Raw genomic sequence first — 23,388 nt, 5'->3', positions numbered from 1 at the left:
GCAGCAGCCGATGATGTTTCCCATAATTGGTGCTCGTGCGGTTGGATCGAGGATCAACTGATGACCTGTGCGGCATGTGCCATATGCCTTACAGCTGGGAATGGGGGCACGCATTTTTTTGCGGCAGCGCATTGACCCCCTCGGCCCGGATAATGGCTCCGCATCTCCGCAATCAGTTGTGGATCCTGTCATTTCTGCCTGGGCCAATTGACTTGGCTTTGGTGGGACTCGGGCATCGACTTACAGATGTACTCATACGAGTATCGAACTCACGCATCACTGATACGCAAGCATGAATGGTCCGCGGGTGGATCTTTTCGCTGGTTTGGCATCAATCACGTTCTCCAGTTCATTTGACGTCCTTGATCGGGCTTGTCATATTCTTGTTCCTGGTTAAAATTCAGTGATTGTGGCAACAATCTATACTCCTCGCACAGAGCTTATACTGTACTTACCTCAATGTGGTGAATTGTCATCCCGAAGTGTGGCCCGAAATTGTCTCGCTCTTGGAAGATCCTCAAGGTTCGCGATTTTCCTCTCCGTAACAACCATAATTGATTGCAACGACGTTCCTGCGATGGCCGTGATCGCACGTGGTAAAGAATGTGGACGTTGATCGCCGGCCCGTTAACCCTAAACCCGCGAGCCGATGACTGACATCCCTCCAAACTGACGGCTCACTAAGCCAGATCTTCACTGCTGGGCAGCCTTGCGCCCGACTCCATCTGACGAAGTCGCGCGCGTCCAGTGTAACCGCTGAGGCGCCATGGCTCTTGTGAGAGATCGACGATGCAGAATCTAAGCCGCTGATGTTCAAGCTCCAGATTATGAAAAGCTCGGTATCCGATTTGGGTGGCCCCTCAGTCTCCGAGCTTTGATCTTGGGTCGAGGGTTATTTGGGGGGTGCGGTTCGGTAATCGAAGCGATTGATCGGCGGTGAGGCTCTAGACTTCCGCAGCCATAAGGGAACTGTGTAGGCAGGAACGAGATCATGAGCCGGGATTTCGTGAGGCGATGGTTGTGGGAAACTCGGAAAGGGATCTCTGGCGTCGGTACGGGGCAGCGGGACCAACTAGGAGAGATATACTTCAGCCCTCTCCTCAATAAATCGCACTTATGATAGTAGAAATCCAAGAACTGGGGTTATTAAGGAGTTGCGAGAAGGCTTGAGGATGTTGTTGCTCTGCCTGTCGTGAGGAAAGCTCGCAAATCTCGTGGAGTGTTAGTGTGCATTCAACGTGGCAATGTAGTACAGCACAGGGCAGTACCATACTTGCGCCGTAGGAAGAAGAAGGCTGTTGTTGTGTAGTTGGAAAATGTTTCCCTCCCTCATAGCGATCTGCTTTGATTCTGGATACAGCAAATAGTACTAGTCTTTTGAGACATACCGACCGAGAGTTTTGTTATCGACGAGCGAAGTCTGGGGTATGCGTCTGCAAGCCACAGCTGGGAGGTTCATGGAGCTCTTTCATAGCATTTGGATTTGGGCTGAGAAAGAAGGTTTTGATGGTACCCCCGTTGGCCCTAATTGTGCTGTGCTCCGGTTTTCAGAAACAGAAAGAAAGGAAAGGAAAGAGAAGGGAAAGCGCCATCTTCAAGGATTTTTCTCTCTAGCAAGCACCTGAAAGACCATTTCCAGAGCCATATTACACGTGCTCAGCTGTATGGGAAGAAAGAAAAACGTGGCCAGCAGTTGGGGGGGGGGGGGGGGGACAGGCGACCCCCTTTCCCTGGCCATGCTTTAGGTCTGGCCTTCATCGTGGAGGCTCTGAGTCTGGGAGGAAAGCGAGGCGACCAATGACTTGTCAAAAACTCCCTAGATATAGCTAGCAGTCTCTGCCAATAGCAAATTACTATTTTACCCCTGTGGCGTGGTTTACTTTTTACTCGGGGTCGTGGTAGCGGCGACAAAAGCGGCGAGTCAGGGGGGCACACCTGAGGCTTCAAAGAAAGCCAGCTGCTCTGTGTGCGCGCAGGCATTTATTATACCGAAATAGTAGCATAATATGTTTCCTAAGTCTCAAGAATGAAGATTCGGACAAAGAAATCGAAAGGTAGATGTTGAAACGACTGCAGGGGCATAAAATTCTTTTGGGTTTAAATACGAAACGGTGAATAACAAACTAGAGTCTCATGGCCGCATCAATAACACAGGCTCGTCTTTTCCGACAATGGGATATCCTGCAGATCCTCCTCAATCTTATTCATCCGATCTACCACGGCCGCCGCTGTCTCCTGGAAGTCGTCGGAGGCGAATTTCGCTAGCTCCGGTATGCGTTCTTTCCAGAAGATCCACCGCTCGCGGGGGATATCGGCCCTACCACGGTAGAGAGGCCCCGGCATTGTGCGACAGTCCTCATCCGAATCTAGAAAGCCTTCGTATCGCTGGCGATACAGCTCGTAGCCCGCATGAAAAATCCATTCGCGCACGTTAGCAAGATGGTGATCGACGAGACGGGGGTTCACATGGGGATACTCGAGCGCCGACCGCAGTTGCCAGATGCCGAACTGTTTCCACGGCCGCAGCTGATTTCCGAGAACCCTAGCCATAAAGGAATTCTGGTTGAGGTCGTACGCGATCCATTTATCATCTTTCGGCTCCGAGGCAAGGTCCTTGGGACACCGGTCATCCTGCGGAACATGGAGGCGTCCGCAGCACTTGGCCGTCGGATCGGGATCAATCTCAGGAAGCGCGCTCGGGAAGTTCTCTCGCATTACCACCCCCAACTCAGGGAAACTTGTCCATAGATATGCCCCGTACCAAGTGGCCACGAGCGGTGGAAGCCGACTCAAATTGCACATGAGCTGAATCAATCGATCCTGCCCTTTACTATCGTAGCGCATGGCACCGGCAGTCGAAGTTACCTCCACCCAGAACGGCTCTAGAGGTTCAGGCGTCTTCCGCTCCTGCTCGGGAGTCAAGAAGTATGGACGGATAATGTCGTCGATGCGCTGAGCCCCGGTGTCCGGCTCCTCTTTCCCGTCTACTACATCGGATACAACCCGGGTCGCTTGCTGCACGAGAGCATCGCCGGTGAAAAAGACGTTCCTTTCCATTTTCGGTTCTCAGTGTATGCGGATGTCACTTTCTGTGTCTGTATGTAGACGTGTGTAGATGTGTGTGTTTCTGTGTAGGAGATAGAGAGAACAGAATTCAGTGTGAGACATATGTAGCATTCGACAACTTTAAATAGTGCACGACTCTGATTAAACAGCACAGCACCAACCCCCCTCCTTTGTGCGAGATTTTCAACATGTCTTTGATGTTGCACTTCCATTATTAGAATTTTGACTGTCCTAGCCATATAGTTGCAAGGTGGTTGATACACTTTGTCTCAAACTGCATCCTCTGGTCTTTGTCTGTCTTGATCAGAAGAAAATAGAGCCGCTACTACCGCGGCCTGCTTACCTTTGATCTTTGATCTTTTTGTCTTCATTGATGAGGGACAGGCCTATGACCACAAAGGCACGAAAGTCTGCCCGGCCACAACATGGGGTCTCAGCGCGAAACCGCCCTCACAATCTGAGTGAGGCAGGATCCCATTATGTCTCATTCCTGTTTATCTATGCTCTTCGCCGCAGTTTCAGCGAGTAGCAGATGACATGGTGATCAAGTGCAGCAAAATGATCCATCGCATTATATCATGGGGAGCATAAATAGTTGTGCTTTAGAGCTACAATATGGAACACAAAATCCTAGCTAACAATACCTCTCTTTGCTTGACTTCAGCAGATATCATGGAACTCTTACCAATGAAATCGTATTACCGGTGGTTTGGGTTTTCAAAGACCCGAAAGTCGAAAGAGGACCACTCCTGCAGGCTCTTGGATGATACTTTGATCCACAGCAATAACTCCTGTGTATGTCTTCATACTTCGTCCTTGGGTGTACGCTGACATTCCAGGAATCTAGTGGTCTCTTAGCGAGCTTCCTCCTGCTAAGTTCGATTTAGGTCGTCATTACGTTTCTGTTGAACATGCGCTCATGGCTGCAGAGCATATAGATGATATGTCTGACGGAGAGCTGGGCGAAGAACAGGGTCACCCACGTCCAAAACCCCCTAAGGAGTATGAAGACAGGGAGAAGAAATTTCCCATGGGGAAGAAATATCACGAGGGCCCCCTTTATCCGGAGGGTACCATGTGGAAGAAAGGATTGCCCTCAGGCCCAGCTCGTATCATCGGGCCTGAAAAGGAACACGAACCTAGGTGTAGGAAACGACCTACGCACTGGAAATTGTCTACTTACTGGAAGCCATGTTGGCATAATCCACGAAAAGGACACAATGGATGGAACATGGACCCAGCAATCTATCGTTCTGGTAAGCTAAAAGTTCACTTACTCGCCCATTGATCTCATATTACCCTTGATCCTCCTATACCTCCTTGGTTTCGTCGACATAGCTAACAAGTTCCAACCCCAGCGACTGGTCTCCCTCAGAGGCCAATTTCCGCGCCGAATTGAGCCACAACAGTTTCCCTTGGAGATCAAGTCTCTGTTTTGATCATCTGTGTCTGCAATTCATCTGCGACGCTCATTCTTCGTCCTGTTGGTGTCTTCTTGCCACCTTCTACCGTATCTGATTGTCAAAATATCTCGTTTTGGCGCTTAGATCTTTCGGTTTTCCTCTCTCGGTACCATCTTGGTCTTCAGTTTCGTACCTCATTGTTTTATCAGGATCTTTGTTTCGATACTACCTTCCTTTGTACTCTTTCGGTGCCTCCTTATGTGTTTGTTCTGATAGATATACCAGCCATGTCTAAGCCTATCTTTGGATCATTGTCTATCTCTTTGTACCTACCGAAATCTATTGTCATCAATTGCATGGCTTTGTTGTCCGCCATCCCGGCGGAATTGCGGGTATCCTTTGACCAAGTCCTTAGGGCTGGCTTGCTTTCTACGTTCCGCATTCTGTTCTCGGCCCGGGTCTGGCCCAGCCCTACGCAATGAATCTAATCAGTCAACCATGGCAATGACCGCAGCTCCCGGTCATCCGACCACTGGGTATCTGCGGAACCGAGTAGGTCTGGGATTAGTATATGACCTCATGGGAAGTCTACTTGTAGCGTTTTGGGGACGCCTTGAATCGATCACTGGGTCAACTCAGTCGGCCCCACCAGATGTCGCTTGGCGGTCCCGACCACCTGGCAGACGGTAGCATTGGTCCGATCGGATAATCGCTTGAATCAGAAAGGTACTATCGATCTGATCGACATCAAGTATTATGTGCAATTCCAATTCTACTTACCTTTGTATCTGCCAAGAGAATGGGCAGAAACACCCTTCCAAAAGTAGAAACATGATTACGTGTTGACTGTCGGAAACGCCATCCCTGCCTTTCCTTTTTAAACGTAGGGATTGCTAGCTGTAGGTCACTAACTGGAGCTACTGGGCAAGCCAACCCATTCACTATGAGGTTTTATAGCAGCTATCTCGGTGTGTTAATACCAATTTGGACTCTGGTCCATGCTTCGATCGATCACGCAGGCAGGGTACAGTACATCCTGCACAGCACATTACCAACAGCAAGGCTAACACTCTACACTCTACTCGCGCCAGTCAGCAATTCTACAGCATCCATCCCCGATGTCATCGACCCCGAACTGGCATATTGATTGAAAGCACCGCAGATGCAGCCTCAATGTGACGCGCGATCCGATAACCGCCCCGCAACTGCCACGCCACGTCCCGCCTTCCCTCCCCTTGGAAGATCTCTTCCGCGCCTCCTACAACGAACTCGAATACCTCAAGCTCTACCTCGGCGACCTGCAAGACCCGAACACGCACCACCACCCCTTCACCAGCGCGCATATTGACGAAGTCGAAACCTTCCAGGCCTACATCACCCATCAATACACCCTCGTGTTCAAGCACGCCTTCCCGCACCGCGCCAACGAACCCTTCGGCCTCACCATCCACCAAGAATCCACCACCCGGGCCAACGTAACACTACTCCTCCGCCACCTCGACGCAGCGAACTGGGCCCTCGCGCGCTGGGCCCAGCAGAACATACTCCTCGACATAGCACAAGCCGACCTCCGCCGCCGGGGCGTGACGCGCGGGGAAGCACTCTGGACGCAGCGGTACGCGGCGATCAAGGCGCGTGTCGACGGGGTGCTGGCAGGGTCCCGCTACCGGGGCCAGCCGCTGGCGTACGTGGGCAGCCTCAACCACGGCATCCGGGGCGCCCACAAGGGCAAGACGGCGATTAACCTCCACGACTTCGACGTGGATTTGTTTGTCGTGCACCCCGCCGAGTGGCGCCGCCTTCTGCCCGCCATCCGCACCGGGTATCCCGACCACCTCAGCAACGAGAAGATCTTCCCGCTGGAGACGCATCTGCGCGAGCTACAGGAGTTGGGTGAGGCGGTGGGTCTGGCGTTGGCGGCGGAGTTACGGGGTAAGGTCAAGGGGGCGGGGCGGTTTAAGGGAGGGACGGAGATTGTGCTGCGCGAGTTTGATCGGTATTTATATCACATAGGCAAGTTCTTATTCATACTGCCATTATATGCAGATGATATACTTCACCTGCTTCGCATCTGATACGGCGAATGGATATGCGTAGTCGGGGTATGTGTGTAGACGAGGTTACGTTGAGCGTAAAAGAGATGACGGGGACTCTTTCGGGGCTCCGAGTCAAGCGATGCCCCTAACTTGGCAAGGTGAACCTCGGCTCGCCTCCTTTCTCACAATGATGCCCGAACTATGGAACAATAAAATAAGTTAGAAGTACCGTATACTTGGACGAGATATACGAGATTTGAAAGAGATGGGTATGTTGATCATCACTGATCCCGTATCAGTAGCATGATGGAACATCGAGTCCATACAAAGACCGTACTTTCAGCAAAGTGGAATAAAGGAAATCATGGGGCATTCATTTACCATAGCGAACATTCTCTCCAGTTAATCCTTGGGCTTACAATTCATTGTATTATTTCTTTGTTGCATAGCGACATCCTCATCACCTCCTTACCTGTTACCCCCCGTGCAAAGAACATATAAAGGCATTGTGCCATTTCTGTGCACTTATTTTCGATCTATCTCTCCAGAGACGACTGCACAGCTGAATGTCTAATTTGTCCGGTTTCAGTAAATATGTCGTCTTACCCTCATCCTTTTTTCAACCTCCTAAGCTGTGCCTTGGCTCCGCAAGAGCCAGTTTATTACCAGCAGGCGTCGGTGGGTCAGGCCGATGCCAAAGAGGAAGAGCCAGTGCTGCAGGAGCCGACAGGTCAAGACTCCGACCTGCGTGAGTACCTGCCTGGTGCTCGTGAGTACATCATCCAGCTCCCCTCACACATAGCCTTCTATGAGAACCAGCAACAGGATCAGAAAGAGCCGGAAGCTGCTCACCCCGCTGTTCCATCCCAGGAACAGTCGTTGGAGGAGCTCGCATACTCCGGGTTGCAGTATCTGGAGCAGACGTGGTCGGGAGCAGGCACACACCAGGACATGATCCCACCCCAGGATCAGCAATGGGCGATGGCTGCAGGGCGCACCCCTTTGGGTCGATTCCTGCGCTCCGGTCGATACCACTACGTGCGCGACAGCATGGATAGATATATCTGCACTTTTCAGGGGGCCGATAGGCAACCCTGTCAAGCTGTTTACAACAGTCTGAATGGGATTCATAAGCATCATCATCGGGCCCACGAGCCGAAGAAGCTCTACCAGTGTCGGATCTGCGTGCAGAATCTGTTCTTCTCTACCCGCGGACAGTATATCCGGCATATGCAGCGCGTTCATCCGGAGTAGATGGCCGGGTCTTGCCTGGAGGGGTGATTAACAGTAGGAGTTCACAGGTTTAAGGAAAGAATAAATTTAAGTTATTTTACTCCAAGAAGTTGTATATTGTAATTCCATTAACAAGAGCATATTCCGCTGCACACCAGATGCAGCGGCCGTCAGAATAAGGTTCAGCCCTAATGCTCTCCCGTCGTTCTATGGTTGAGACACTCGAACTTAATCGATGGCAATCTCTACAGCCTATCACCTCCGGACCACTAATCTCGCGCGAGCGAGTCCGGGCCTCACGACGCACCGCCCACAAGACTATATGGGAGCCTGAGAGCTATATTTCTAATCCCATCTTTGCTCTTCACGGCAGCTTAGGAATTTGTAAATCTGTAGTTTGGCCAATCAGCAACCACGTCTTGGTGGCGCAATTGGTTAGCGCGTACGACTGTTAATCGTGAGGTTGAGAGTTCGATCCTCTCCTAGGACGTCGTTTTTTGCCCTTGCTCTTTTCCTGCTTTGTCTCTCATACGCCTCATATTCCCTCCAGCCACTGGCTATCACAACAAATCGTCTGGGTGGCGCAATTGGTTAGCGCGTACGACTGTTAATCGTGAGGTTGAGAGTTCGATCCTCTCCCTGGACGCACCTCTTTTTTGCTTGCTCTGGTGGGCCACTGGCTTTGCATTTACCTGCATGCTATGCTACTTATCTATTTCCCTACAGTGATGCCTAGCAGAATAGGGATGGGGCTGAGTCCGGCTTGATGCTCGGCTGCTTGCCCGGGTCGACCTTGACCACTACCAGTACTGTTCCTGTGGTTTCCCAAGATCAAGTCTGTCAATCAGACATTGCCTATTTTGAGTTACCACTGAGGTGTCTGATTGAAGCTTATATCTAGTCTCTCACCTTTGAACTTTCAGCGGGACCCTTGACGTTGTTTTGTCGCAAGGTTTTGGTGAGAGTCGGGTACAGAAGACCCTCAATTAGGGTTTCGGAAAGTCACCACTTGAGGGAACACCTCAGAAACTCATCGATGATTTCATATCTGGATACTAGAAGTAGGATTTTACTTTCCATAACACAGCCACATTGTGTCTACTTCCCTGGGTGTTGTACCCTGGGCCGGGTCTGTGCTGACACATCAGAAGGGTGCGAATGCATTCCACATTATATATAGTCTTATCTATGGTACAGAAGCACAATGCATCCAGCACTACGAACCCATCCCACTCATAGAAAGTAATCCGGCGTCCGTCATTGCATTGTCAGTTCTCCAGTGCGCGGAGAAGGGTCGAACTGTATACTATCTTGAAAATCAGCATAGTCTCCGATAATATAAAGGACATTTAGCATGCCATTGGTAGTTCGGAGAATAGTCGATCTCCATAATTGCCGCCTGGTTGCCACAGCGGTAGCAGTAGTTCGGGGCTACCGCAGAAGTCATTAGCCCAACCCGCCCGTCATGTCGCTCCAATGAGACTATACCAGAGAAGATGGTAACCACTTTCCTCCCATGCGACCACAAATATCCATCCATCACCATCTGATGCGCCTTGGCCACCAGCGCAAGCACATTCCGATGATTGAAACCCTGCAAGATATCCTGTCCAAAAGTGTACCTGCCCCCGGGGGGAGACGCCCCACCCACATCTCTCATCAGGATCACTCCAAAGCAGGTCACACATAGGACCCTCGTGCGGTGGCTCCTGGAAGCAATTCAGCACACGGATGTTATTCAGCATATCGACCGACGGACTCAAGCCCCCATGAAGGCAGAATATGTGATTGTCGATCAGAGCCGTCAGGGGCAGATGGTCGAACAGATCTGTGAAGAGGTTCCAGACCCGCGCGTTGCCGTACTTACGCAGACACTCGTCAAAGAACCCGTAGACTTGGGTGATCTGGCGCGAATCGTGGTTTCTGCGGAGGATCATGATGCGTTTGAGGTAGCGGACTTTGAGGGCGACGAGGGAAACGGACTCGATGAAGTTGTAGCCGCGGTCGACGTAGCCGCGGTCGACGTAGTCGCCTGGTCAAGGTTTGTGGGGCTAGTCAGGTATACACAGCTATTATTTTTCTCCTGTGTGTTGCAGTATGGTATCTCACCCATGAAGAGGTAGTTCGTGTCTGGGCATGGTCCGCTTCTTCGGAACAGTTCGATCAGATCGTGGTATTGGCCGTGGATGTCGCCGCAGACAGTCATTGGACATGTCTGCAAGGTAGGTCAGTAGCAATCACAAACACACCTATCTTGACCATCGTGGATAGTTGGAACGACTGACGACCGGTTGCACGTTGGCTTCATCCTGTACTGCTTCCTTTGCCTGGAATGGGGCGGTGTCAACGAAATCCAAAGGACTCTAAGGTTCACTATAATTGGAAATGGTAGGACTGTACTAGAGTATACGGATGCTCTACATGATCTTCCGATAATGTCCTGCATTTCATCAAATTTCCAATCCATCCATCAAGAGTCCCGATGGAATGATAGTTGACTTCATCTGTTTTGGGCGGTTTAGTGGACTCGTTTTTATCATTGAGTATCCTGTTTCCTCTGTTATGAAGAAGAAAAGTCACAAGCTCAGGGGTATATATAAAGGCATGTTCATGTTACGAGCTATCGGTGACGTTGATGCTGGCGGCATGCAGTAAGGGACTGCTCCACTTCTATGAGCTGACAGGAGCTGAACTCCGATACCTCAGATCCCATTATTCGAACTAAATTAAATTGCCCTTATTGGGTGTAAAGCCAGTACTAACTTGAGCAGAAATTTAAATCCAGCTTTGATTTGAAAGCTGGTTACCACGGCGTCGAGATTGTGAATCATGATGCCAAAAATAGAATAAAAACAGGACACGAAAGAGAACACCTAGAGAAAGATATCCCCTTTCCCATTCACTTTATACCCTATGTTCGACCTATTCCTAAAAACTTCTCGCCTCACTTGGCTCTTTTCCCAATGCTTGCTGGTCACTAGTCAACCTCTCTTCATACTTGGGACGTACTCTACTATATTGCTTATCAGGACAGTGTAGACGTAGACTCTCTAATCGAACGCCTACTTGAGGTTCGAGGCTCGCGACCCGGAAAACTTGTCTATCCAAGAGTCGGAGATCGCATATCTCCACCGTACCGCGCGCGAGATTTGCATCTCGCAGCCCATCGTCCTCGAGCTCGAAGCCCCCATCAAGGTAAAATACAACCCTGTCGCACCGACCTCTTCCCCCTATCCTCTCACACTAACAGCACAAACAGATATGCGGCGACATCCACGGCCAGTACTACGATCTCCTCTGCCTCTTCGAATACGGCGGTTATCCACCGGAAGTGAACTACCTCTTCCTGGGCGACTACGTCGACCGCGGCAAGCAGTCGATTGAATACATCTGCCTGCTTTTGGCCTACAAGCTCAAATACCCTGAGAGCTTCTTGATCCTGCGCGGGAACCACGAGTGCGTCTCCATCAACCGCATCTACGGCTTCTACGACGAGTGCAAGCGCCGCTACAGCGTCAAGGTCTGGAAGACGTTCATCGATTGCTTCAACTGCCTGCCCATTGCGGCGATCGTCCACGACAAGATCTTCGGCACGCATGGCGGCCTCAGTTCCGATCTGAATTCGATGGAGCAGATTCGTCGCATCATGCGTCCGACGGATGTACACAACTCTGTCTTTTTCCTGACTTGGGTTCTGTAGACTGGTTTGGATCTTAGATTCCCGACTGCGGCCTCCTATGCGATCTCCTCTGGGCCGACCCAGACAAGGATATCACAGGATGGAGCGAGAATGATCGCGGGGTGTCGTTTACGTTCGGGCCCGATTTCGTCACTCGTTTCACCCAAAAGAACGATATCGATCTGATTTGCCGCGCGCATCAGTGTGTGGAAGATGGGTATGAGTTCTTCGCCAAGCGGAAGTTGGTGATGCTGTTCAGTGCGCCCAATTATTGTGGGAGTTTGATAATCCGGGCGCGATAATGAGTGTCGATGAAAGCTTGCTGTGCTCGTTCCAGGTAGGTTTCCTTGTCTCAATATTTCATATTGAATCCTGAAGTAAGAAAGCTGATCGGTCTGCTGTCTGGGTAGATCATGAAGCCGGCTGAAAACGAAAGCCGCTCTTCAGGAAGCAGTCGGCTAGTCATACCAAGCCATAGGTGAATGATCTCAGACGTGCTTTTTGCTGCATGACGAGTGCTTTCTGTATAGCTTCTCGAAGTTTTCCTATTTTGAAGAAGGCAAATTGAGGGCGTAAATTCGCATAGTGGGAGGAATAGGGATCTCTGAAACCGTGCTCTGTCCACTATTCTATCCACCATCATAAGGCACACGTTCTCCCATTTTCTTCGCTCCGAGCTTTTTTGGGAGCAAGCTACTATTCAAGCTCACTAATCCAGTCTCCGACATACGTAGCCAATATACTTCTCCATTGCCTAGTCCCGTCTACGCATTCTGCTACAAGAAGCTGTCCATTACCCAGAATCACACTTTCGCTGATTCTCTGCAGCCATTTCGGCCATTAGAAAATGTTACCTCAGTCGAGTATCATGGGTTTTCTGATCATAGTCATGATTTGTAATATCTAGCAAGGAGAACTCAAGTGCATAAATGGTCGCTGATCCGCAGGTATAATTGTTGGCTTTCCTGGCTTCCTTTCACGACTCTGAAACTAACCATCAATGTCCAACTAGACTCCAGCGTCTCACCCATGAGCAACCGAGATTTGCATTTTACTTCCGGGGGGAGGGGGGTGCGGAAGTGATTCCGATGTCCGATTTTTTACCACGCAACCGTCGGAATATACCTCTCGGGAATTGATCATCAACTAGTTCAACATTTTTAGAGATCTTAGTGTTTAGCGTTACTGATTGGGTCAGTTAGAGCTTCGCCGTCCATCCCCAGTATACTCAAGACATTCATTTGCGCAACGAAGTGGTGAAATAGCATGTTATTGTTGGGATACCACTTTCTAATGAACGCTACATTCCAAACCGTTCTCTCATACACATAGTCGCTAGTTTGCCCTTCAAATCATTGTACTTTATACTGCGCTGTAGCTTCTGGATCTCCGGCCAGAGGCTCCCAAGTATCCATCGAGTGAGCATTTGCTGCCTGTCAAATTGCGTCAACATTTGAAACATACACACCCCAATCAGTAGCTGTGCTTCGGAGTGACTGATGCATCAGTTGTGGCAGTGTATCTACAAGCCTCTTACAGTGAGTCTTCTTCTCCGCTGGTTGAAGATTGCCTATTTCTGAAGGTATGAAGGTAATTTACTGGCTATCTGGTACGACGGTCTCGTTCTTGGACTTTGCAATATTACCAATGCATAACTATTTTCAACTTTCGGTAGGCCTGAAATAGCCATGATTCGTTATGATTTGATTAACACTCGGGTCATGGTGCATGTCATAAACCCTAGCATTACATTCCCGACAGATCTCTTAGGTAACGGAGAAGCATGGAATGGGTACTGGGATTACATGGAAGTTGACTGCCATATATAATAGATCCGACTGGAGGAGAAACGCAAACTGGATTGGGATTCAGGTTCTATGTCGTCAACCTGCCTTTGCGGCATGTCTAAGGTACATTGAGGAGACTCAAACACGGAATCAAACATTCCAGCCGAAATAAGCAAGGTAAAAGAAAGATTTATAATAGGAAGAGAGGTGAATTCTGATGATTTTGAAAAATCGTTACTCGGGCGGAAGGCGAGGAGATGGATGCAGGGGGGAAAAAAAATCAAAAAGAAATGCCGTCCAGGGAGAGGATCGAACTCTCAACCTCACGATTAACAGTCGTACGCGCTAACCAATTGCGCCACCCAGACGTGCTTCTTGTAGCTATATCACTCATTACACTTCAAGTAGTTGTGTTATGATAAGCACCACTTTTAAGACAGCTCCCATGGTACAGCAAACCTACCCCATATCAGATCGCCGGGACAGATCGAACCACACTTTTCATTGACTTATAAATCATATAATTCATCTTTTGCAACCGGAACAGAACGCCAATCATTCCATCATATCAAATTTTATCGTGAAGGTTATGTTATAACGGGGTAACCTACGACTGGCGAAAATGAGTTCGTCTCCGGTCAACCCGGGAATGCTTCCACCTTGTAGAGTTCGATGTAGCCGAGTAGCACCCTGACGAGGCATGCCCAAGTGGTTTTAATATGCAGATTTACATTGCCTTCAACCATGTGGTCCTTGTAGGTGTTGAGATCTCGCTCATCGTTCAGGAAGATTTGTGTATTACTGGCGCCACCGCGGGCTCTGCGACTTGAGTGGACTGTACCTACAGTGGGGAAAGTCTTCTGGCACTCTTGTCTGCATATACAGGAGGGCAACTGTCTCGATCTATAGAGTACGAGCATGTGCATTTGAAGAATGGCTGTCTTTCTCTGTACAGTCATATCTACCTCGACAATAGGCTGCCTGTGTTGTTTGCATCGCGCAATTTAGAACAGATAGATATATGAGACATGGCAATGTCAGATCAGCAAAAGCGAGCTCAGCCCGGTGTGGCATTTCAAAAAGTTGGTCTCGAATGCATATCTGCATTTATCAACACCACAAATATCACAATGTGCAGGATATCCATGTGACCGTCGTTCTTCGGCCTTATGCTCGCAGGCGGCGGCTCCACTTGCAACTCCACATGCCGCCGGTCTTCCAGCCACTGTTCCTGATCCACAACTCCCATGAGAAGACATTGGAAATGTGCCAAAAACAGATGACGTCCTAGGAGAGGATCGAACTCTCAACCTCACGATTAACAGTCGTACGCGCTAACCAATTGCGCCACCAAGACGTACTTGTTGTGCTGCCGGCAAAAGTTTTGAAGTTATTTAGCATTACATAAAGAACGGAGATTGGATCGGTGACTTCCTTGTTTTGAAATGCGAGTTCAGCTCCGAATTGACAGGCTACAATAGATCTAGGGGTAATTCTTGCGTCGCTAGTGTAAGTCTTGGAGACTTGTGATATCGTGGGTCGGCATAGCGCGCTTTATCTCAATGTGTGATCTGGCTAATTCCATGTGTGGTCGGGAACATATACATGTGTGTGCCTCTCCTATCCATTTAGTATCCAACTGTGCCATTTTGATGGTGACAACCAATGGTGGAGAACGAGAAGATGAAGAATCAGACCATGCACAAGTGCCACACAAAGTTCTCCCTGGATGGCTTGACTTACCAGCGACTATGGAACCCGAGTATACAAGATGTATAACTATGTCGCCTCCAAGACCATCCTAAAGTTAGCGAAAGACTTGCATCGATCCATCAAACACCCAAAGTAATACATGCCTGCATACAGAGTCTCAAGAGCCGCACGAAGCGGTGCTAAAATGTTCATTTTGGGTGGACTGTGGGGCACTCTTTCAACATCGTTCACGTAACCCGCCGGGCCCTTACTTGCAACCACGCCATAAGCCATGTGTTGAGACCGACGCTCAGCATTTCTTGCCGAAGCCAAAGCACGTCCTATCGAAGACAACAAATAACCGACGGGGCTTTCAGTATTCAGAGTATTTTACTTATGGCCATGCGTTATCGAAGCCACCGAGGGGACCGTGCGCTGCCTTTACTCTCGAGGATTGATGGGCGCTCGGAGTTCCCTCCGTCTCTGGCCTATGCATAAGCCTTGCGCCCTACAATGCTCAACTTCATGTTGTGTTTTCATGAATTAAACCTAGGTCTTTCGATAAATTCCCATACGGTAGGGTCATTCCTGAAAACCCGAAGAGCGAGCCCTAAGGGGAGGACAGAAGAGGTCAAGCTTTGTATCTGGCATCAATGACAGGCCCGAGTCCCACAGCACAGTAAGCGAATCTGAATCCTGCCAGACCAAAATAGAATCCAGCGCGCTTATCAAAGTCGACCAAGCCGGCAATATGTTTATGGCTTGAATCTGACAGGCTGGGACAATGACCAACGCTAGACTAGTACCTTAGTCCTTGGCAAATTGGCACAGCCGGCGCTTAATCGATGGACGATCAACTCAACCCCCTCTTCTTCCCACACAGCTGCGCCATTGGGAGAACATTATCTTTCCAGAAAGTTATATAGACAGTTTCCATCATGTAACTTTCTATAGCTGCCCATTTTCTGCTATACATTGACAGTGGGGTTGCTCGAGCGACAGCAATAAGCAATCGCCGCCGCAGCAAACACAACCCCGCGTACTCCTACATAGATAAGCTACCAGGGCGGCCAGTCTCAATATAAATCTCAGCCTCGATCTGAATTCCAGGCCAGATTGAAATCCATGCAGCCATGCGCCTCCACACGCGCGGTGACACCAGGTTCCATCCCACACGAAAGGCCCCGAAGCCTCCCAGTACTACGACGGACGTGGAGTCCCAGAAAAAACAGCTCGAGACCAAGAAAAGAAGCCTGTGCCAAAAGACCGATACCACCGGCGTCCTGACAATATTCCTCGGTCCGCCAGTGCTCCTACTTGCAGTCACATTTCTGATCCTCTTCTGGTGGGAGTCAATGAAGGCAATCAACGGAGGAGACCCCGAGATCTATTGGTTTCGCATTGTGAATGCAGACTGGGCGACTCGACTGATTACGATATGCACCACTGCCATTCGGACCGTAGTCTCTTTTCAAGCAGGTCTTGCCACCGCAATGGTTGCGGGCGTTGTTCTGGAGACAAAAGGAATCCCCCTCCTCCAGGGACCACTATACTCCATCCTACGCGCGGTCAAGGCGGCTCCCAGTAGCCTATTCACGGCGACCGACTTTCGGCCTCATCTCCCACCGTTCATCTCTACTCTCGTGGTCGCCGAGGTACTGGTGACCGCCGCGTCCCAGTTCCTCTCGACTATATACCTGTCGGATTTTACCAGCAGCACGTTCACCCAGAGCAACAATTCGACAAATGTCAGCCTCCTCGATACCGAGTTTAGTACGGCCAGCGGCTGGTGGACGATGCGCCCCGCGGCAAGTTGGACATTCGCCGAGCTGTCGGAACCGTTCAAAGAAGGATCCAATTTCCATGACACCGGACACACCTACCGGGCCCTCCTCCCCTTCGAGGAGGAGGAGCAACGAACAAAATTGCGCAGATACCAGGGCCCTGCTCCCGTCATGGATCAGCGGGTGATCTGCGCACCTCCACCTTTGGTGAGCATGCGCCTCGACGCGACCGACCAGGACGAGATACACATCTCTGGACAAATCCCCATGCAGAACCTGTCGTACCCACTATCGGTAGGTCAGGACTCCTACGGGCCTGCGAACTTCACCTGCAAACTGCCCACCCCGCTCTCCTGGACCATTAACACGGTGGGACAGAGCAGCATGTGCATCGCCACCCAGCAACGCAACTGGACAGTCTTCTCCACGGAGGATCCTCTCGTCCAGCCACATGGGTACGCTACCGCGTCCGTGATGTACTTGGTCCTGGATATCGTGTCGATGGCTTCGGTCGTCCGCGCCGGTTCGCAGAATGTCGCCGCGCGGGTCGCAGGCAACGACGGGCCCTGGGCGATTGTGACTCATGGGAACGACACGAAGACGCTGCGGGCCTCCGCCTGCCTGATCAACGTGGCTGTTAAGACCATCGTCGTGGGACTCAACAGCTCCTCGGACAACCCCGAGCCGACGATCAGCTGGGACCGGGCTACCAACAGCTACAACACAGAAGCCGCACGACGCCAGCTGGGCGCATCGCGCACCCGCGAGAGCTTGGCCAGCCGGGGGGTGCTCAGCCTCGAGCCCCGGTCCCAATGGGGCACCGTTCTGCCGCTCAACGACTCCTCTTCGGGGGACACAGACCTACCGGCGTTCTTTCTGGCTGTGGACGTCAGTCTCCCAACCCTGCTGATGTCTACCGACAATTACACCTACAGCCCGGGCGTGCTGCTGGCCGACGACGGCACGGGGTTTTACAGCGGGAGCGCCGAGAACACTCATGTCGAGATGTTCCAGGACACGCTCAACACGACCGCGAGCCCCGCGTTAGCCGTGCAGGTCGTGCTGGCCCGGATCTTCCAGATGGCCTACTACGAGCAGCTGGTCAAGATGGCCGGCACCGCCACCGCATCGACTGGCTTCTCCGTCTCCTCCTCCATCCCCTCGCAGTGGACCGGCTTCATCATCGGCACCACGCTCATTGCGACCCACGTCATCATCGTCACCATCATCACCGTGCAGTTCGCGCGACATACTAACAGCACGATCATCGGGAACTACTGGCAAACGGTGTCCCAGGTGGTCTCCGACGAAACGCGCCCGATCCTGGAACAAGCGGATACGATGGACGATGCGGAGGTCAAGCGCTGGGCGAAGCACAACCTCCAGAACCTCAAGGCTCACCGCGCTGTGCGAAGTGGGCATGATGGGCGGACTGCCCTGGGCGTGGTGGAGTCAATACGCAAACATTGACCTGTGTATATATCTGGAAGTGAATTGCAACGTATAGAACTTGACTTTTTGTTATTTGTATGACCCTAGATTCCATCACGTCCGTGACTAAACCAACCTGATGCTCAATGTAAAGAGTATTATAAGAATTAAATATACATAAGCCGTCAGCATAAACCCTAAGCGATTGACCAGAAGTTAACACTGAGAACCTTAGAAAGCTATATATCATATTTGCCCACAAGATGAACATCGGTGAGTTTTTAGCTATATTAATTAAGCATAAAGGCACGACTAGCAGAAGTCGTCTGGGTGGCGCAATTGGTTAGCGCGTACGACTGTTAATCGTGAGGTTGAGAGTTCGATCCTCTCCCTGGACGCTCTATCTTTTGCTCTTCGACGAGTTTTCTTTTTTTTTTTTTTCTTTCTTTTTGTTTTTCTGGTTTCGTCTTTCCCCGCCTCCTTGGGGCATGAGACCCACATGGCTTTATAACGGGAAGGATTGCCGGGCGGCTAGGCCTCCCACTGCGCGCTTGAACTTGATGTCGGCTGAAGTACACAAGATATACCTTCGTACGTAGTCGCAATCTCATGGCCGTGCGAGCTATATAGACTTCTCCTCGTAACGTCCCTCAAAGCAATTCCCTAAAGTATGCTCAATAGATCTTTCTATCTTTCACTTTCTGCATCCCCATCGTCCGAGACCTGCATCGTCAGATATCTATACATCCAAAGAACATACCCTCCTCCGACCCTCCCAGGGCTACCCTGAGCGTACGATACAGCAACTACATAATTAGCCCGCAAGGGCGACCCATGAGCCTGACCAGCACATATATCCCATCCGTCGGACTGTACTCCTCCCAGGCCTTTCACACATAGCAGTCTACCACCGAAATGGATAACCTCCTATATCCCCCGACGTAGACGTAAGCCCAACCTTCCACCTCATCTCCCAAAGCCGCCCCCCCCAACTAACGCACCAGGCAGCCCACCAGCCACGCCACCGACCTTCCCTTCCCACTAGACAACATCCCCCTCACCACAATCCCCAACACCACCCTCGCCGCCCAGCTCTACAAAGCCCCCGCCCTCCACGGCTTCGGCCAAACAACCGTCGTCCGACTGTCGCAAAGCCTCATCCTCAAAGGCGGCGGCAACATCCTGCCCCCCGAAGCCGCCGCCCTCCGCCTGCTCGCCTCCGCCGAACCCTACAAAACCATCCGCGCGCCCCGCGTCCACCGCGCATTCCAAGTCCCCGACGACACCAAGTACTTCGGCACGACGGGCTACCTCGTCATAGACTATATCCCCGGCCGGCCGCTGGATACCTGCTGGGAAGGTCTGCCCGCCGACCAGAAGATCGATATCGCGGGGCAGGGCGCCGAGATGATCACCGCGATACAGCGCGTTCATCTCCCCGGGCCGCCGGGCCCCATTGGCAATGGCAATGGTGCCGACGAGGGGAAATGGCCGTGCCGCGGCCGCTTCTTTACGCACTACAGCGCCGGCCCGTTTGGGAGGGTCGCGGAATTCGAGGGGTGGTTTAATCATAAGCTGGACATCTGCCAGCAGGTCCGCAAGGCAGCTCCGGATGTCCCTGCGTTCCGCTTTCGGGATTTTCAGGCGTTGGTGCTTGAAAGGCTACACCGGGATCCTGTGGTGGAGAGACAGTTGGGGGCAATTGAGTATGGGCTGTTGACGGCGGCGTTGGCTTGAGGGGTTTGATCCCTTACGGCATAGGCATATCTACGGAATATCTTTCGATACCAGGTGAGCCTCAACTGTCATGCTCTGGACCATCTGGCGCCTACTTTACAAATTCAAAATACGGACACATGTATAGGAGCCGCAGTACTGGTAGACGGGGCTGCAGAGCATCGACCATGCCCATACAGCCCGCCACAACAAACCGAGATACACCGATTTATACATAAATCCTATTCCTACCCCTGGCCAGACCATGGCCACAAAAGAAACGTACATCGAATGAGAGAGGGAGGGAATATGCGACAACGCCGCAAAGATGGAGAGGAGGACACGGATATCACAAGAAATAAGTCTAGTGGGATTATAGTGGGGGGAGATAAAACGTTTAGAACAGGTTCCAGCCACGACTTCTCGGTTCCCGAGCACCCACCGGACGGTCCGTGTTGCCGCGCTTGCCGCGGCCGTCGAGCTGCCGGATACTCTCGATTTTTTGAAGGGCCAACTCTAGGAGCTCCTTCCGGCGGATGACGTCGAGGTGGCTGCGGATGCGCGGGTCCTCGCGGGCGAAGCGCTCGACCTCGGCGTCGGAGAGGTGGCGGCCGAGGCGCATGTCGAGCTCGCGCGGGAAGTTGTAGTAGAATTCGGAGAGGAGTTCGACGTTGAGGAAGAGCACGGCGGTCGACGTGAGCTTGTCGGCGACGACGTCCAGGAAGACCTCCGGGCAGTAATATTTGTTCTTCTGCGAGGCACATTGCTTGGAGCGGACAGCCAGGAGTCGCATTTTAATGATGTCGGCGCGGTCGCGGAGGAATACACTTTCGCGGCCTGAAACATTCGTTAGTCTGATAGACACATAATGTAAGGGAAGAAGGGGAGCATACCTCTGGCTAACAGATCGGCGCTAAAGCCGCCAGCACCGCCAGCGCCGTCGCCCTCCAACACCACCTCACCCTTTCTAACCTTGTCGACAAACGACATGACATCCTTGAGCTTCCGTCTTCCAACGGAATCTTCCACGTGCTTGAATGCGGACTCGCACGCCTTGAGCTCGTCCTTGAGAACCTTGCTGACGTTCTCCCGGCCCTTGGCCCATTCAGGGTCCTCGACCTCGATCTCATATTTGTAAGGTTTGATGCAGTTCTCGACCTGATCGCTCGTGCTGAAGAAGCGATCATTCAGAATGCTGTTGCAGGCATCTATAATCTGCTTCTGGGCGTACGGGTGGCTCGCAAAAGTCGAGTCGGTCAACAACCGGTCAACATGGTTCTGGATCGCGTTGGCAACAACCGTCGTGGCAAGTCTACCAATTCCCAGCTTGGTCAAGGAGGAAGTCGAAGCGTCAAGCTTGCGATGCCAGTAGAGAGACTCGGGATCCGCCTTGGGCAAATCGCTGAGAGGATCCAACTCCGGCATGGGCGCCGTGAGATCTTCGATCGGTTTATTCCAGTATCTCTGCGCCAGAATATCCATCACCCGCTGGTCAAGTTCGCGCTTCAGCATCTCGCGGACCTGGGGGCGACCAAAGCTTTCCGCAAACCCCTTGAAGGAGTGCTTGAAGCTGTCCAGGCTCTCGGCCAGATAGGATTCCGCGCTGAGAGGACGATCGTTGTATTGAACCTTGAACTCGTAAGTGGCCTCCTCCAGCTCTTGGCTGATAGCATCCCTAGTACCTGCTAGGCTCGATGCCATGGTCTGCTCAAGGACATGCATAAGCTTGTTGCGCAATGTGTTGACCCCGACCGACACGTCCGACTGCGGTCCGAATTCGGATTGGTGCTGAGAGAAGTAGGCGTGCTCGTTCTTCAGAATGGCGCCCGTGATGTTGCCGCTGCCCCTAGAGAAGAGAGCTGTCGTCTGAGGAATCCGGCTGACCACGCCAACATAGCCCAGGCGGAGAGGGTATTTCGTGTCGGATAGAATGCTGTGACCCCTGTCAGGATCCACCAGGTCCATCTTCGTAATGACACCGATTGTCCGCTCGCCCCTGGGATCCACGCGACGGCTGGCTCGGAGAGCAGTGGAGTTGGCGAGATCGACATCCGCCGCCGAGATGGCCAAAATAACGTTCGGTGGTTGAATGTATTTATCACAGAGATCCGAGATCTTTTGTTTCAGCTGAGGTGGTTGGTCCCGCCCAGCGACCTGGATATAACCAGGCAGATCAATGAGCGAGAGATCGGGCACATGGGGCGAGTAGATGGTGAGCTGAATGGGGTCATCCGAGACACAGTCCCTCTCCGGCACCGCCAGATTCAAGTCCGTCAAGGTGCGCTGGATCTGCGAGAAGTCGGTGATCTTGCCGAGTCCCAGCGCGGGGAACTCGCCATACTCCGCCTGCGCGTTCGGGGTGTTGACGAGGGTGAGCTCAATCGGCCGGCGGGTGACCATATTCGATCCCTTGGGAAGGAACTCATGCCCGACAATCGCCTCCAGGACCGAGCTCTTCCCGGACGACTGCGAACCAATGACGACGATCGAGGGCAGCGTGAGGGTGTTCGACTGGCCGACGCTCTGCAGGATGTTCCGGATCTCGATCATCTTCCGCGTGAGCAGCATCATCTGGTCGTCCTCCGCAATCTGGCGGCCCGCGCGGAGATCCTCTTCGTCCGACTGATCGTACCCCAGGGCTCCGGCGGTGGTCGCTCCAGCGGCGGCCGCGCCGACCCGGCTCTCCTTCGGACCTTTACCATCACCACCACCCCCCGAACCCCCGTTATCCGACTGCGCATCCTCATTCAACCGCAGGATCTTCTGCAACCATTCGGGAAGGTCAACATCCTCCGTCGTCTTCTGCCACCCGCGCTGGGTCTGTTCCGCCATGTTCTGGATCTCCTGGAATAAGCTCGAGGCCGCACCGCCCGCCGTTTCGCCCGCCCGTTTGAAGATATCGATAGCATAGCTTCCCGCCTCTAAAGTAAATCCACAGCACGTCAGACACAGCCATCAAAGTAATCGGGAAAAGTGTAAAGAACTCACGCGCAGCTTGATACTGAATGTAAGCGGCACCCGCCAGCACGGCCCCGCCAAACATGGCCGGCAACCGCACAAGCTTCAGGGCCAGCTTGGGGAGGATGCGGTGGAAGGAGATGGCCCGCACAGCAGGCACATTGTGGATGGCGTTGGCACCGACAGGCCAGGGCCGTCGCCGTAAGGCCGCGCTACCATCGGAGCGCAGGAGGCCGCCGGTGCGGGCAGCAGCGTTGTGAACATGGCGGGCCAGATGACCCGTCCGCAGCAGCGGAACCAGACGGTGGGAGAGGATCCTCCCGCTCATGATGGCCGAAATATCATATACGCTTCGGGATTTGTCGTCGGACGTGAATTTAGGAAAGGTGGTTCATATCCCGGGGGCGTGGTAGCAACGGGATTGATTGTCGAAGTATCTTTCGTGGGATAATAGCGAAGTGTTAAGCAGGAAATAAGTTGAAAGAGAAACAGCTAGAAGGGGAAGAAAGAGAAGCTCTTCAGGCTGGGAAGGAGAGATCATGTCATCCACGATTCATTGATTGTCCCGCCGCGGCGGCGGCGGCGAATCCCCTCCGAGCTATT

General features: G+C 52.0%; 8 protein-coding genes and 5 non-coding genes across 13 annotated transcripts; 8 read left to right on the top strand and 5 right to left on the bottom strand.

Moving 5' to 3' along the window:
• Positions 1–2,142: 2,142 nt before the first annotated feature.
• BO82DRAFT_360198 (DUF3632 domain-containing protein) lies at positions 2,143–3,057 on the bottom strand (the record flags this gene model as incomplete). Its single annotated transcript, XM_025636754.1, has 1 exon — positions 2,143–3,057. The coding sequence occupies one exon, from the start codon at positions 3,055–3,057 to the stop codon at positions 2,143–2,145; it is 915 nt and encodes a 304-aa protein (XP_025497284.1).
• Positions 3,058–4,967: 1,910 nt separating this feature from the next.
• Positions 4,968–6,544, top strand: BO82DRAFT_397013 (uncharacterized protein; the record flags this gene model as incomplete). The annotated part of the gene is made up of 2 exons (XM_025638888.1): positions 4,968–5,005; positions 5,632–6,544. 2 exons carry the CDS (start codon positions 4,968–4,970, stop codon positions 6,542–6,544), a joined length of 951 nt encoding a protein of 316 aa, XP_025497283.1.
• A 555-nt stretch (positions 6,545–7,099) lies between these two features.
• BO82DRAFT_397012 (uncharacterized protein) lies at positions 7,100–7,759 on the top strand (the record flags this gene model as incomplete). Its single annotated transcript, XM_025638887.1, has 1 exon — positions 7,100–7,759. One exon carries the CDS (start codon positions 7,100–7,102, stop codon positions 7,757–7,759), a length of 660 nt encoding a protein of 219 aa, XP_025497282.1.
• Positions 7,760–8,034: 275 nt separating this feature from the next.
• BO82DRAFT_370365 (Metallo-dependent phosphatase) lies at positions 8,035–9,944 on the bottom strand (the record flags this gene model as incomplete). Its single annotated transcript, XM_025637207.1, has 5 exons — positions 8,035–8,111; positions 9,086–9,169; positions 9,227–9,393; positions 9,425–9,770; positions 9,848–9,944. The coding sequence occupies 5 exons, from the start codon at positions 9,942–9,944 to the stop codon at positions 8,035–8,037; spliced, it is 771 nt and encodes a 256-aa protein (XP_025497281.1).
• Positions 8,155–8,228, top strand: BO82DRAFT_t8. Its single transcript has one exon. It is a non-coding gene; the product is annotated as a tRNA-Asn (tRNA).
• Positions 8,311–8,384, top strand: BO82DRAFT_t9. The gene has a single exon. It is a non-coding gene; the product is annotated as a tRNA-Asn (tRNA).
• Positions 9,945–10,384: 440 nt separating the features above from the next.
• Positions 10,385–11,719, top strand: BO82DRAFT_360194 (Metallo-dependent phosphatase; the record flags this gene model as incomplete). Its single annotated transcript, XM_025636753.1, has 4 exons — positions 10,385–10,389; positions 10,810–10,933; positions 10,998–11,399; positions 11,456–11,719. 4 exons carry the CDS (start codon positions 10,385–10,387, stop codon positions 11,717–11,719), a joined length of 795 nt encoding a protein of 264 aa, XP_025497280.1.
• A 1,779-nt stretch (positions 11,720–13,498) lies between these two features.
• On the bottom strand, positions 13,499–13,572 carry BO82DRAFT_t2. Its single transcript has one exon. It is a non-coding gene; the product is annotated as a tRNA-Asn (tRNA).
• A 915-nt stretch (positions 13,573–14,487) lies between these two features.
• Positions 14,488–14,561, bottom strand: BO82DRAFT_t1. Its single transcript has one exon. It is a non-coding gene; the product is annotated as a tRNA-Asn (tRNA).
• A 1,262-nt stretch (positions 14,562–15,823) lies between these two features.
• BO82DRAFT_324432 (uncharacterized protein) lies at positions 15,824–18,181 on the top strand. Its single transcript, XM_025632825.1, has 2 exons — positions 15,824–16,887; positions 17,281–18,181. The coding sequence occupies exons 1-2, from the start codon at positions 16,030–16,032 to the stop codon at positions 18,148–18,150; spliced, it is 1,728 nt and encodes a 575-aa protein (XP_025497279.1). The 5' UTR covers positions 15,824–16,029; the 3' UTR covers positions 18,151–18,181.
• A 254-nt stretch (positions 18,182–18,435) lies between these two features.
• BO82DRAFT_t10 lies at positions 18,436–18,509 on the top strand. Its single transcript has one exon. It is a non-coding gene; the product is annotated as a tRNA-Asn (tRNA).
• A 162-nt stretch (positions 18,510–18,671) lies between these two features.
• Positions 18,672–20,036, top strand: BO82DRAFT_408212 (uncharacterized protein; the record flags this gene model as incomplete). Its single annotated transcript, XM_025639674.1, has 3 exons — positions 18,672–18,702; positions 19,057–19,058; positions 19,120–20,036. The coding sequence occupies 3 exons, from the start codon at positions 18,672–18,674 to the stop codon at positions 19,846–19,848; spliced, it is 762 nt and encodes a 253-aa protein (XP_025497278.1). The 3' UTR covers positions 19,849–20,036.
• Positions 19,792–23,318, bottom strand: BO82DRAFT_349607 (dynamin-related GTPase MGM1). The gene is made up of 3 exons (XM_025633914.1): positions 22,816–23,318; positions 20,721–22,748; positions 19,792–20,664 (listed from the first exon to the last, which is right to left on the bottom strand). Exons 1-3 carry the CDS (start codon positions 23,111–23,113, stop codon positions 20,225–20,227), a joined length of 2,766 nt encoding a protein of 921 aa, XP_025497277.1. The 5' UTR covers positions 23,114–23,318; the 3' UTR covers positions 19,792–20,224.
• Between the last annotated feature and the right edge of the window lie 70 nt (positions 23,319–23,388).

Source organism: Aspergillus uvarum (assembly GCF_003184745.1).
Source record: "Aspergillus uvarum CBS 121591 unplaced genomic scaffold BO82scaffold_1, whole genome shotgun sequence".
Classification (NCBI taxonomy): Eukaryota; Fungi; Ascomycota; class Eurotiomycetes; order Eurotiales; family Aspergillaceae; genus Aspergillus; species Aspergillus uvarum.
The sequence above is the reverse complement of the archived record's forward strand: the minus strand, read 5'-3'. Positions and strand labels throughout refer to the sequence as shown.

Coding starts and splice junctions, on each gene's coding strand:
- BO82DRAFT_324432 (XM_025632825.1), top strand. CDS start 16,030: ATGCGCCTCCACACGCGCGGTGACACCAGGTTCCATCCCACACGAAAG. Junction 16,888..17,280: donor TCTGCGCACCTCCACCTTTG/GTGAGCATGCGC, acceptor AACGACACGAAG/ACGCTGCGGGCCTCCGCCTG.
- BO82DRAFT_349607 (XM_025633914.1), bottom strand. CDS start 23,113: ATGAGCGGGAGGATCCTCTCCCACCGTCTGGTTCCGCTGCTGCGGACG. Junction 22,749..22,815: donor CATTCAGTATCAAGCTGCGC/GTGAGTTCTTTA, acceptor GATTTACTTTAG/AGGCGGGAAGCTATGCTATC. Junction 20,665..20,720: donor CGCCGATCTGTTAGCCAGAG/GTATGCTCCCCT, acceptor CGAATGTTTCAG/GCCGCGAAAGTGTATTCCTC.